At 44.2% G+C, this 14,144-nt stretch overlaps 1 protein-coding gene across 1 annotated transcript in view; it reads left to right on the top strand.

Moving 5' to 3' along the window:
* The window catches only part of UFL1 (UFM1 specific ligase 1), a 93,115-nt gene that overhangs the window by 23,784 nt on the left and 55,187 nt on the right, over positions 1–14,144 (top strand). The window contains exons 5-9 of the mRNA XM_068231184.1: positions 3,196–3,310; positions 6,447–6,577; positions 7,346–7,404; positions 10,203–10,349; positions 13,827–14,002. Coding sequence (XP_068087285.1) covers positions 3,196–3,310; positions 6,447–6,577; positions 7,346–7,404; positions 10,203–10,349; positions 13,827–14,002 — 628 coding nt within the window. The remainder of the gene's footprint in view (positions 1–3,195; positions 3,311–6,446; positions 6,578–7,345; positions 7,405–10,202; positions 10,350–13,826; positions 14,003–14,144) is intronic.

A 14,144-nucleotide genomic window follows, 5' to 3' on the forward strand; every position in this document is an offset into this window, starting at 1 on the left:
ACCTATCTAGCCTATAGCGGGGGGCACCTAGCTAGCCTATAGTGGGGGGCACCTATCTAGCCTATAGTGGGGGCACCTATCTAGCCTATAGTGGGGGGCACCTATCTAGCCTATAGTGGGGGGCACCTATCTAGCCTATAGTGGGGGGTACCTATCTAGCCTATAGTGGGGGGGGCACCTATCTAGCCTATAGTGGGGGGGTACCTATCTAGCCTATAGTGGGGGGGGCACCTATCTAGCCTATAGTGGGGGGGCACCTATCTAGCCTATAGTGGGGGGGTACCGATCTAGCCTATAGTGGGGGGGTACCTATCTAGCCTATAGTGGGGGTACCTATCTAGCCTATAGTGGGGGCACCTATCTAGCCTATAGTGGGGGACACCTATCTAGCCTATAGTGGGGGGCACCTATCTAGCCTATAGTGGGGGGCACCTATCTAGCCTATAGTGGGGGGCACCTATCTAGCCTATAGTGGGGGGCACCTATCTAGCCTATAGTGGGGGGCACCTAACCAGCCTATCATGGGGGACGCCTGCACCTAACTAGCCTATCCCGGGGGACACCTGCACTTACCTAGCATATACTCAGGGCACCTAGACCTGGCTACCTACCTACAATCATCTGCGGGGGATTCCAAAGACAGATGGGCACAACGCGGTGGGCGACTCAGGACAGGTAATGTATAAATGCACACACGGGAGTACATTTTTACATTGGGGGGGGGGGGGGAGGGGGGCAGCAACGGGCGCAGACAATTCCCGAGCGATTTCATGTTGAAATTTATCGGGAATCAACCTGCGGAGTATGAGCAGCCGACCGATCTCTCTCTAATCAGATTTGATTAGATAAAGATTTGTCTCTTGGTCGAATCTGCCCATCATCTCTATTGTATTAGTGCAGGTTGAGCAGCTGCAGCTTGGAAGTATAAATGATCAGAGATTTTGAGGAGTATTTTAGAAATTTAGTTTAGATTTTGTGTTTTTTAAGCCTTTATTGGACTCAAAATGTTTACTAGACCCTTACTTGACACATTTTAAGTCACAGGAAAAAAGGTTATGAAAATTAATTGGATCACTTTTTACACAGAAATCCAGCAGAAACTGAACGCCAGGGAGGTTAAAACAGAAGGAATCTTCCATAATAAAACCCCTGTGTCCCTGCATGTGCCTGTTTTTATGTAGCTGGGTCTGTGCTTTTTGCTACTGCTTATGTGGGCAGCACGGACCCAGACAGCCGTTGAGACAGGACGGGGCCAGTGAGCCAAGCCGGTATGTGCACGGGCGGACGAGTGCTCGCGCGCATGCGCACTGCTAAAAGATAGACCTAGAGCCCGTTTTAAAACGTGCTTGGGTCTACTAGTTTAAAATAATTCAGCTTTAAGTGAACATCATTGAGTAATCACAATGCACCGCTATTGAATATGCAAATTATCTCTATGCCCTTTTTAGTAGGAGGGCTTTTCAGTACACATACAAATCATCATCTCATAAGTTTTTATTTTCACTTCAAATTCCTTTTAACAACAGCTTGGGCCAGGTGATAACCCATCACACACTTTACACTTGTATTTCTCTCTGTGAATTACCATATTTCTCAGACTATAAGATGCTTTGTACTATCAGACGCACCTTCGTTTAAAAGGCAATAACGAAGGGAAAAAAATAATGTATACTAAGCCAGGTGGATCCATGATGCAGGGGCATCTTATGGACCTTCCACCTCACCAATTGTTGCCCCCCCCCCCCCCCCCCTTGTGCCTTCCTTGTACCTCTGGTGTCCCCTTCCTCCTGTGTTTTTTTTTTTTTTCTGCCCCCTGTGTCCTCTGTCACCCTTTGTCTTCTTGTGTCCTTGATCCCTCTGTGTCTTCAGTGCTCCTGTGTCCTCTGGTGTCTGTCCCACTATCCTCAGCCCCTCTGTCCTCTCTGGTGCCTGCCCTCTGTCCCCTCTGGTGTCTGTACCCCTGTCCTCCGGGGCCCTCTGGTGATGCTGTCCTCTGGTGACACTGTCCCCTGCCCTGTCCTCTGCCCCCTCTGGGGGATCTGTCCCCCTGTCCTCAGCCCCCCCCCCCTCAGTGTCTGTCCCCCCTGTCCTCCGACAATGTCCCTTCCTTGCTGCCCCCCATCCCCAAATCCCCTCTGCCCTTTATACATACATAAGTTGAAGGCTGCTGTTTACCAGTAATGATCTTCAGGCTACGAAAGTAGCCACACGGCTCCAGAAAAGCTCTACGAATCAGGCGGGGGGGCGCTGCCCCAGACCGCAAATCACAGTGCCCACTGCTCCCTGCTTGCTTTGTGGTAGGACCCAACAGTCTTAGGCCACATACACACATCAGACCATAGTCTTTTGAAAATGAAAGATCACACACCAATTTTACCCCCTTCCATGTACTATATGAGCCATACTCTACACAGTCTTTTCTATGGTGCTGAACTCCCCATCAGAAAAAAATCTTTGCAAGATGCTGAAAACAAGGATGCTGTACAGACACAAAAGATCAGTATCTGCAAAAGATCTGTTCCTGCCAAAGATCCGTTCCTGCAAATTGCATTCATAGTCTATGAGATCTGCAGATCATCATACACACCTTGTTTAACTGACATTCATCTGCAGGTCAGACAATCATCTGCAGATCTGAAAATCCATCCTGGTGGATCTGATCTGCAGATGAATGTCTGTTAAACAAGGTGTGTATGAGGATCTGCAGATATCATAGACTATGAATGCATTTTGCAGGAACGGATCTTTTGCAGGAACAGATCTTTTGCAGATACTGATCTTTTGAATGTCTACAGCATCTTTGTGTGCAGCATCTTGCAAAGATTTCTGTCTGCTGGGGAGTTCAGCTCCATAGAATAGACTGTGTATGTATGGCTCTCATACTACATGGAAGGGGGTAAAATTGGTCTGTGATCTTTCATTTTCAAAAGACTATGGTCTGATGTGTGTATGAGCCTTTAGAGGCACGACCGCAGGTCTGTCTTTGGAGCCAATCACTGCACTCCTTGCTACTGAGGGAGTACAGTGATTATTCGCTAAACGATGTTGCATGATATCACAAAAACGATCATCACAAAAAAAAAGTCGCCCATGGCAAAAAAAAAAAAAAGTTGGCCGAAAAATTGCGTTGTGGGTATAGACCTGTCTAAAATAATTTTTGCTGAAACTCATAACTGGTATTTTTTGTTTTATTAGCAACTATCTGGACCAGATAGCAGAAGAAGTTAATGATAAATTGCAGGAAGCCGGCCAAGTGACTATATCAGAACTGTGCAAGACGTATGACCTTCCCGGAGACTTCCTGACAGAGGTGATAAAAGACTCAGCTGGTGCCATAATTCACTAGCTCCACACTTTCATTATTACTACTACTGCATTACAGCATAAATTCGCTTAGCTATTGACGCTGACATCTGCCTGAATATAGTTTTCAGGGTAAACATAAAACCAACCTTGATACTTTTACATTTGGATGCATTCTACTTCCAATTAAATTAAAAATAAAAACAAACTCTAACCTATTTAAAAAAAAGTGTTCTAAAAATCTGCTGTATACCAGTTATTACTTTTGCCTGCTTTTCTTGATGTGAAAGAGCAGCGAATATGTGAGGTGCTTCACAGAAAGTGCTAGACCGTGTGTCCACTGCCAGCTGTACACAGTAGAGCTAATGTCAAGAGAGGTGTGACAGAACAAAATAAAGGTATTTTCTATTATTATATAGTAAGGAAATATTGCCATTTACAGGCCCAAAAACTACTGTACATTTCAACCTCATGTATGCAGTGGTGTGGCTACAGACCTCTGGACCCTTATGCAGAATTTACCCCCCCTCCTTTAATGAGGTGACTGCCGATATCCTGAGCTCGGCTATATGATAGACAATCCTAGGGCGCCAATTATCCACCCCGCCTTCTGCTGCACTGGTGTCTGGAATTTGATTTATATAATAGCAGCTCATAGCCACATATTTAATTGTGGTTTATGGCAACGCTTAATTTATTAGTTGTGCTGTGCCTCCAAACGTACTGCTTTCATGCAGCTGGGTTCTGCACTGTAAAAATGCACCCTGATTCATCTCCTTTGAGGCTGGGGATTCCTGCAACAATTTCTTAGACGTCAGATTTGTTGGTAGGTACACTACCGCAGGGCACTGAAAGTTTATGGGAGCTTTCATATTACGTGTGGTGCAATACGCGGGAAGTGCTCGATCTGACACGCTTCCATTACGTTTGCGCACGTATATATCTGCTTATACGTGCATCAGACCGGAAGTCATGTAAGTCCATGGCGACGCAGGGATTTTTGGTTTTGGCTGTGTGGTGTGGCTGGCGCACCACACCGCAACCTTAAAGGGACCCTGACCTCAAAAAGAAAACAAAAATAGTACTCACTTGGGGCTTTCTGCAGCCCACCGTAGGTCGGGAAGTCCCTCGGCGTCCTTCTGGCTCTTCTCCTGGTCCCTCCGCCGTATACCGCACCGGGGATACCCGCGCCGGGTGTCGGGCTCCCACTTCCTGAACCGGGACGCTCTTCGTCATTACACCGGCCGCTGCGCGTCACCACGGCGGCTGGCGTGACAGTACTGCGCATGCGCAGTTAAATCGGTGGTGCGGTATGCGGCGGAGGGACCGGGAGAGGAGCCATGAACACGACGGGGGACCTCCCGACCTACGGTGGGCTGCAGAAAGCCCCAGGTAAGTACCAATTTTGTTTATATTTAGAGCTCGGAGTCCCTTCAAAGAGTAAGGGCCCATTTACACTTAATCAGTTGTTGTGCTTTGGTATGCGTTAGTACGCGTTTTTTCCATAGCAGTGCATTGTGAAAAAGATTTCAGTTAAAACGCGTTAAGTGTGAAAGGTGCCATAGGAAAACATGGGCATTACTTTGAACATCAGTTTTCTTTCAGTTATAACTGAGAGCAACTGATTAAGTGTAAATGGGGCCTAAGGCTCCCTGCACACTGCAAATCCGATTTGCGATTCCGATATTCCCTGAATGCTATCAACAGAAAAAATTCAGCATGAAGTAACAATTAAAAATCGGAATCGCATGCAGTGTGCAGGGATCCTTACTGTCAGCCATAAAATCAATTATTTATTTTTATCTGGTAAACAAGTAATAAGGATACTAACCAGGCAATTGAAAAGTTAAAATCTCTATTACTTTTCTTATTGATAAATGATCATTCCCCAGTTTATCTGACTCTTGTTTGGTAAGTTGCAGGGAATGCTGGGTTGTCGTTTTTTGCTTCTGTACTTCCCCTCAGACTTAACTAATGCAGCCTGATTGGCTGAAGCCTCTTTCCCTCCTGTTTTCCCCTCCCACACCTCTGTTCCTCTCTGGCCAATATTTCTCATGCTGAGACAATGCACTTTGTATAGTGAAGGGTGGGCAAATCAGGCAGAGGAGAGTAAGGGAGGAAATTACATCAGAATTGGCTTCAAAATAGCCACACTTAAAACGGGAAATGCTAAGGATTTTTTCTTTTTCTGTAGAAAAATCACTAAAATCAAAAGGTGGACAGTGCAATACATATGTTATGTAAGTAAAGCAAGAATGTATCTACTTATATATGTGTTGTTGTTTTTTCTGAGATAATATGGCTGACAGCTCCTCTTTAACGCCAGTCCGCAGTGTGAAGCCGGCCTCAGGGGGCCCATGTGTGCCCCAGTACAGCTAATGTCTCTACTCCTTCTTGACACTGCTGCTGCCATCATGCATTGCGCTATTTAGAAGGTGACTTGGCAATGGACTGCTGCTTCCCTCCTGTGATCTGATGGTGATCAGAGATTGGCATCTGATCCCACATGCAACATTGCAGGGCCTACAATGTACAGACTAGCGATGTATTCTGTTGCTATGCAAATGGACAGAAGGTTGACGGAGCGGCGCACTAGTGACATCATGCAGTGGGCTGGGTGAGTAGGGAGACCAATGCTCTCGGCTGGGTATCAGCTGAATTGAACAGCCGGGCTGATCACTGGCTGAGGTTTCGGGTGGGAGGAAATCTGAGGCCTCTGTACACACACTAGTTTCTTGGCAGATGCGGTTGTTATTGGCCACCCCCACCAAGTTTCATCTAGCATGTGTATGGTACCACTTGTTCCCAAGATATGACATATGAACCTATCTCGAGGAATTGACAGTATTCGCTTTACTTGTATATGTTTGAAAGCAGTAACGTAAGTGTTAACCCTTACTACTGTGAATCTTTCTGGTAACACAACTTTCAGCATTCAGTATTCTGTACATGTCTGATTGTCTGTACATAATGAAATACAGATATGCTATTATTGCTTCTCTGTGTATTACCACATCATTGACGTGAGTTGTAAGACTCGAGAGGAATGGTGTCTAAGCTGTGTTTATTGAAAGAGCTGGTCTCTCCTGCTGTATATTATGACTGTAGTTTACAAATTATTTGTTCTGCTTTTATTTTCTCAGGCACTATCCAAGCGACTTGGAAGTATTATTGAAGGGAAGATAGACCAAAGTAACAGAAGTGTAATTTACACAGAGGCATTTGTGTCTCGTCACAGGGCACGCATCCGTGGTCTTTTTACGGCTATTACAAGGTACAAAACCAGCAGGCAGCCTACATACATTCATTCAGCTAAAAATCACCTGTTCTTGGGTGGACAATACTACCATCTGTTAGACACAATAGTATTTAGATTTTTGAGACCAGTCCTTTTTTTGCGCATAGGTGAGTCTTGTGTCTTTCTTTTCACCTCTTATGAATAGCTTTTTGGTCACAACTCTTCTAGGAAACCCACTTCTGATAAGTCTGTGGATTGGTTTATCAAAGATCCTGTCATTTCTTCCAGTTCCAAGCTGAAAGTAAAGTTTCTTTTGATGTATAGTGATAACTGTCTGCTGCACTCATGACAGCAGGCACTCTGGACCGATGAGTTCAGTTGATTCCTTAATTGAAATACCTTACTTTACCAGTGAGGAAAGTTTTTAACTGGTTCCAGCTGCTTCTGTTAACATGGAAACAACCCTAAACACATGGTCTAAATCATGAAGAGCTATCAGATAAAATAGGAACAAGGAATTGTGCAACAGATGCTATGCCCCCCACAGAACCATTAACAGGGACAGATGCAGCCAACATTGGAGCCCTGTGAATTATAGACTTGAGCCAACTCTACACCCTTTTCTTTCAGTTAGTATTCCCTGGGGAAAAGATAGTACCCACTTATTCACCCACCCTTGGTCATATCATCATAGAATGTGTTACCAAAGTTCTTGTTTTGTAATGCAATGCATGTGGTAACATGTATATATGTGACATTTTCTATGAGGTAGTGCAGTAATCTACTTTACTGTTTTTGTTTTAGACCTACACCAGTTATTAACCTGATTACCCAGCATGGCTTTCAGGAGCATCTTCTATACTGTAAGTTTTTATTTAATCTTGTTTGTTTGCTTGCTTATACTAATGCAAGAGATAAAGGGTCATTCACGCTATTGCTAAGGGATTCTCGCTGCTTGGCCACACCCTAGACCACTTCTGGGAATTATACTGCGCAATGTAACATCATCCACTATAAATGAATAGGGCCATACATGCCTACTCATATTTTCTTTGGCATTCCTCACACTCTCCATAGTGCTATATAGACTTTTATTGTCTATGGACAGTTATTATTCAAGGTTTTGGGCACATTTGCTCCCTTATCATCTACATCAGATAAATGGCCCACATTTTCTAGAATAAAAAATGCTACAATACTTTTTGGGGGACCCACAATGGAAGCCATAATACCTTTGTGTCTGTTTGCAAAACTCCTTTTTGGAACAACTTGCGAGTAATGCCTTTGCTTACTGTCCCTAGCCTTGTGGCTGCACATTCACTCCACCTGTTCTGGAGTATGGTAAGGGAGGTAATGCAAGCTCCTGCTTTCTATTTGCTCTAGAGGACATTTATAAGCAAAAGCACATCTAGAGCAGGAAGTAAAGGAGAGTGAATTTCTGATCTAATCTTTCAGTAACTATGCAAGCTGTAGGTTGTTAACTGGCAGGTTATCGTAGAACCTGTTCGTAGTACTTTTTAGACATTTGTAATAATTGGCTTTTACATGTCAGCTTGACCATGTGGAATGCTGCACAATCTCATTTTTGTGATCAAAACTGTACCTTAATAGAAAAATCTGGCCATATAGTATGAAGGAACTGTTTTGTTTTTTGAAGAAGCAACACTTTTATATGGTAAGGAAAGCTGTGTTGGGAGAAATGGGATGATGAGAGTGTTGATTTCAATGTAAAATGCTACCGTGGTGCTGATCTAATGTGTAAATGCACCCTTACAAGTGTGCAGTAGATGGGCTCAGAGTCACCTGCTCCGCTTATTTATTCTGCATCAGTGATTTAGGAAGTATAGGGAAAGAGAAAGATTTGTCTACATTATTCCTCTTTACTGGAGCTACCGTATATCCTCAAGTTGAGAAATATAGCTCTGACTAGCTAGAGTATAGGGATCATCTTATATGCAAGTCAGACCTGAATTTGACTCATAGCCGGGGGTAAAAGGATGCATTTGGAGCCGCAGAAGACTAGTTTAACACCACCCCCTTTTATCCTCAGCCCCACCCCTAGGGTGGTGTTTGTGCCATGGAGACTGCACCCTCACATCCTTTCTTTTGTGCCAGATGGACAGGAAGTAAATGGAAACACACTTAAAAAGAAAACACAGCACTGGCCTCTCCCTTTTTTCTATATATATATAAAAAAAAAACACCCCTGCTGTCTGTTGAGTATAGTGCCCTCTACTGCCCTTTGTGACCCCCATAAAAGAAACAGGAAGTAAATGTTTTTTTTTTCTTACCCAACATGATCCCAATACGTATGGATCCCAAAAAGCACAGCATCATGGAATGTGTTGGCGTTTTATAAATCAATAATAATAGTTGTACAGTCCTTACTGCTTGTCATTATGCTGACAGCTAAGCTAGGATTACATTGCCGCCTCCTAGTTTCAGCCAGCCCTAGATTATAGTTCCTAGTTCCCAACCGGTCTCCAGCTGTGATAGAACTATGGCTTCAATTCATCAAAGGGTGTTCGATAACAAAACCCCAGTCCTTAAAATACCGCATTCGGTATTTTACACTTCACTGTGCTAATTCATCAATATTTTCCCATGTGAGGTAGAGGTTCGTTAAGTTACCGAACTACTAGGCTTCAATTCATCAAAGGCTGTTCGATAACTGCAGAGTGGTGCAGAGCAGCTTGGAATGTCCTGTGTGTTGTTACAAGCTGATAACAATAGAAGGCATCCAGACATCCCTTTAGATGTAAAGGTGTTATAGTTACTGTTATTTATACTGCCTCTGCTGCTCTGAATCTGTCGATCAGTCTTTCTTAACATTTTATTTATTTGCCACAACGTAGATGAACTTCCTGGAGACATTACAAATGCCATGCTTGGTGATTTCACCACCAGCATCTTTGCATTATCAAACAGGGCCTGAAAGGGTTTCACCACCGAAGGGAATCTGGGGATATATTTTGACCCGTTCTCTCTGCTCACTGCTTGGGGGGTCTGAAAGCTTGTGTGGAGACGCCTGTGTGACCTATCAGCGGCACTTGCAGGAGAACAGGGGCTGTTTCTATTGGCTGCCTGCTCCTGCTAATCATGAAAACATTCACACAGAAGGCTTTCAAAGCCTGTAACGACAGGGGAGAGCTTGAGATAAACACCGAATGTGTTAGCGAATGTGGGAACCTTGATGAATTAACATTTGTTGAGCACATGTCGGTAATGTATCTCATTGCTGTGTCATTTCAGCTTCTCATTCGGTAACAGCTTTGATGAATTAACATTTTCTAAAGTGCTCCCTTAAGTCAGCTGTTTTTAGCATTACCGAATGCGGTAATGCTTGATGAATTGAAGCCTATGTATTTTTGTGTGGCAAAATGTAGTTGTGCAATCATTTGAAGGACCACCTTTTTGCCTGTTTTGTATCCATTAATAAAGTATGTAGTAAAGTATTTATTGTGGTTGTGTGTATTTTTTTTTACTTGAGACCAGTGAAAGATGTGTAGTCTTTATGCATCCTCTAATCCAGTTACTAGATGAATGGTCCTGAATACATTCTCCATTTGTATGCAGCATGTTACAAACTGTTCTGGCAATTAAGAAGTGCCATTTAGACATTCTTTAAAAAAATGCCTGATTCTTTCATCTTTTTTTGCAGCTCTGTTGGAGGAGCTTGTTAACTGTGGACGTTTAAAGGGCGCAGTGGTCGGCGGGAGACAGGATAAGGCTGTGTTTATTCCCGACATCTACGCCAGAACACAGAGCAATTGGATAGATGCCTTTTTCAAGCAAAACGGTTACCTAGGTAACAGATTTCTGTCTCTGTGTTCAAGAAACAAGGAGAGCTTTGTCATTCTTGTTTCCAGCTACATTAAGGTGATTTAGGGAATGCAGCTCCTGGCATGAAAAAGCCAGCTTTTCACTTACTGCCTTGAGACAGGCAATCATGCGTCTTTTGTTGTTTTGTATATAACTCAACATTTTGGATTGCCTTTTGCAGACACAATTTGAAATGAAAATATAAGGCAGTGGGAGTGTAATGAAGAAACAGGAAGTTTTAGTAATTGCAAAGAACCCATTCTAAAATAAGTACATCAAGGCCAACCTATGATCACTTGTTTTCTATAACACGTGACAATACAAGAACCCTATTGTCCATTCTAATAAAATGTCAGACTGGCATTTTTATCCATTGTTTAATTCTGCATTCTTCCGTCAACTCTTTGAAAGGGGCAAAGATGTGAATTTGCCTGCCACCTACTGTAACTATGATGGATGGACGAGTATGAAAAGCATATTGGTTGTACCTGTTAATTCTGGGGCCCAGAGAATTTGGCTCTGCCTTCAGCATCTTTTGATGTGGTCCTTCTGCTACCTTTATGCTTGATATGTCATGGGTGTCTAATTGGAGCTGGAGTAAATACTCTGTTGGGAGATTTCTTTGCCTGCCAACTCCCTGTCACATATTTCACATTGCAATGGTGCCTGATTGATATCTCACCCTCCCTGATGCCATCTCGCACTGTTGTGAAGAAGTAAGGGCTGCCTCATAAAATTCCTTATTTCTGTGCCTGTTTTGGTACCAGCTTGCATTGCAAATCCTTCCCAGATCATTGGGAATCTGCTGCGGCCATGAGCACCAGCCGAGTAAATGCAAATCAATCTGTACATGAGTAGTACCTGATTTCTCATGTACATGCATTTCAAGTTAAGCTTTAATAAACATCCCCCTCTGTGTGCTTATCTTGAGTGGCATTAATAGTGGCTGGCATACATTACTGTGCTGTTTAAAGCACATGTATATGGAGAGGGATGTGGAAACTGCCATTTTTTTTAATTGCTGGTTGTCCAGCTGCCATGATTTATTGATTAAATGTGGACAAAAATGTGTGAACGTTTAGGGTCCTTTTATACTGCGTCCATAGCAGTCTGTCACAACAAACAATATAATCGCATCCCAATGCAATGCAATTATATTTCTTTGGTACGTTCACATCGGATGCAATGCAGCAGGTTCCGCTAGAGTAACACGCAGCATGCAGTGCATTTACCAAACTTGCATGTTAACAGTGGCAGTGAAGCATACTTCAATGTATATGTTTCAGTGGATGTGTCGAATCAAACTTCGAAAGTGCACTGCAACTTTTCACCACTGTTGCGTTTCAATCTTATCACAACATGTATAGTGGGAAAGGACCCTTAGGCCCGGTTCACATTAGCGGTGGCCGTCCGGAATCGCCGTGCCGGAGCCGCACCGCTTGCAGAACGGACGGAACGGACGCACGGCATAGCAATGAAAGCCTATGCGTCCATTCACATGCGTCCGTTCTGCCGGACCGGAGCCGGACCGGATCCGGGCCGGATCCGGACTCCGGCCTCCGTTCCAACATGCGCTATTTTTTGATCCGGCTCCTCCGGCAGCCGTATCCGGGGCGGAGCCGGACTGCACCATCCGGCCAATACAAACCAATGGGAACCGGAGAGCGCACAACACACTGGCTGAGAAATCCGGATGTTCTACCCCACTTTCTATGCGGATTGTTGCGGCGATATTGGATGGGGACACATGGGCAAGCATTTTGGAGTGGAGCAGCACAGCTGGATCCGGATCCGGAGATGTTGGCAGCATGTCGCAGGTGGAGGTGAGTGCTAAACAGCAGAGGGCCTGATTCCACAGGTCCCCCTTCTGCTGACCTCCCAGACCCCAACATTTTTTTTGTTTTTTACGTTACTTTTGCCAAACGGATCCGGATCGCATCCTGATGAACACCTGATGCAACCTGACCGGATCCGGATCGGATCCGGATCAGAACCGTACGGTTCCGATCCGGATCCGGTCCGGATCCGGTCAGGTCATCCGGTCCGTTTGGCAAACAACCGCAAGTGTGAACCGGGCCTTAGGCCTCTTCTACACCAAGACGTTGCGTTTTAGGGGACGTTAAGGTCGCATAACGTGCCCCTAACACAACACCTGGTGGTGTTGGAGGATGCCAGAGTGAGCCGCGTTATCCAGCTCTTGGTGTGCAGTATAGACTGCGGAGACCACGTGATCGGAACACTCCACGTCACGTGGTCCCGCCAGCCAATAAGAAGCCGTTCCAGGAAGAAAACACTGCAGTGCAGTGAATATTAATTAGCCATGTGGCTGCCGACAATAGCGGACTCTCCCCTCTTCCTCTCCTGGACAAAAATATAAAAAAAAAAAATTACTGAGCATGTGCAAGCAGTCTAACGCAGCTAAAGCCCAGTATAACGCACAGCATGCTGCACTTTCTTTGAACGTCCAGCGTTACTATGTAACGCAACGTGGGCAATGTGAACAGCCCATTGATTTTTCATTACTGTGAGTTGGGCTGCGTTACAGGCTGCTCTAACGTGCGCCTGTAACGTACCACTGTGAAAGCAGCCTTAAGGGATAAAATGAAATGTTTAGAGGCTTCTGTCAGGTGTGTGTGGAGTCTAGGAATCAATACCCTGTACACTGGCCAAATAATGGTAGTCCACGCTTTTTATATCAACTAATGTGAGCACACTTTTTATTCTCATTGTCAGATTGTGAGAGTGTTTATTGTACTAGTCAGTGTGCTCCAATATTACCTGTTTTATTGACTTTATTTGCTGCTCTGCTAGTGACTTTTGCAATATTTGTACATGAGTGCTGCTATGTAGTGTTGTGTGATCTCGTAGTTTCTATGACCATTGACCATCTGTCCCTTCATGGAGCTGCACAGTTTTGCCTAGTTCACACTGCCTCTGCTGGAGAAGGAATGGTATTGTATCCAAATAGTATGGATGTGCTGTTCTGATCCAGAGATCCCTTGCAGTGTCTGCTGCACTTGGAAGTCGGTTCTTGATAGCCTAACCAATCAATTTCAACACATCCTCTCTAAAAAAAATTGCTCAAGTCGGGTTTGCAAAAACACAACAAACCACGGACACTGAAAAAGGATATGAGAACAGGCCCATTTGAAATCATGGGTCCGTTCTGCCTGCTGGCTGCTCTGGGAAACAGTCCAAAAGCAGTGCTAATGTGAACCAAGCTTAACTGTTTGCATATTACTATGGTGATTATATCTTACATCTTATCTACTGCGCTGGGCGTGCCAGGGGCTGGCCCATTCTGATCTCATATTCAGTGGTCATCCAGTGTGTGTGTTCACCTTCAGTGAACCCTGATTTTGAAAAACTGTGTTTTTTTTTGTTTTGTTTTTGGTGTGTGTTTTGAAAAATATACTATTATAAAGGAAAAAAATAGTTTTATGAACACTTTTTTGTATTACAGAGTTTGATTCTTTATCCAGGCTTGGCATCCCTGACCCAGTTGGTTATGTGCGGAAACGGTACAAGTCTACTCAGTTAATTTACCTGAAATCTCTGTGTGTTGGTCAGAGTATAGTGGATCAAGTGGAAGCTTCAGCAGAAGAAGCTGTTAGTTCTGGATCATGGCTGGACATTATGGTAGGTACTGGAAAACAAAAATTTTAAAATAATGCTATTAACTAGGGCAGGGAACCTATGGCTCGGGAGCCAGATGTGGCTCTTTCGATGGCTACATCTGGCTCACATACAGATCAGTAGGGGTTGATTCACTAAGCTACAC

The sequence above is a fragment of the Hyperolius riggenbachi genome, chromosome 4 (genome assembly GCF_040937935.1).
Source record: "Hyperolius riggenbachi isolate aHypRig1 chromosome 4, aHypRig1.pri, whole genome shotgun sequence".
NCBI classification, from domain to species: Eukaryota; Metazoa; Chordata; class Amphibia; order Anura; family Hyperoliidae; genus Hyperolius; species Hyperolius riggenbachi.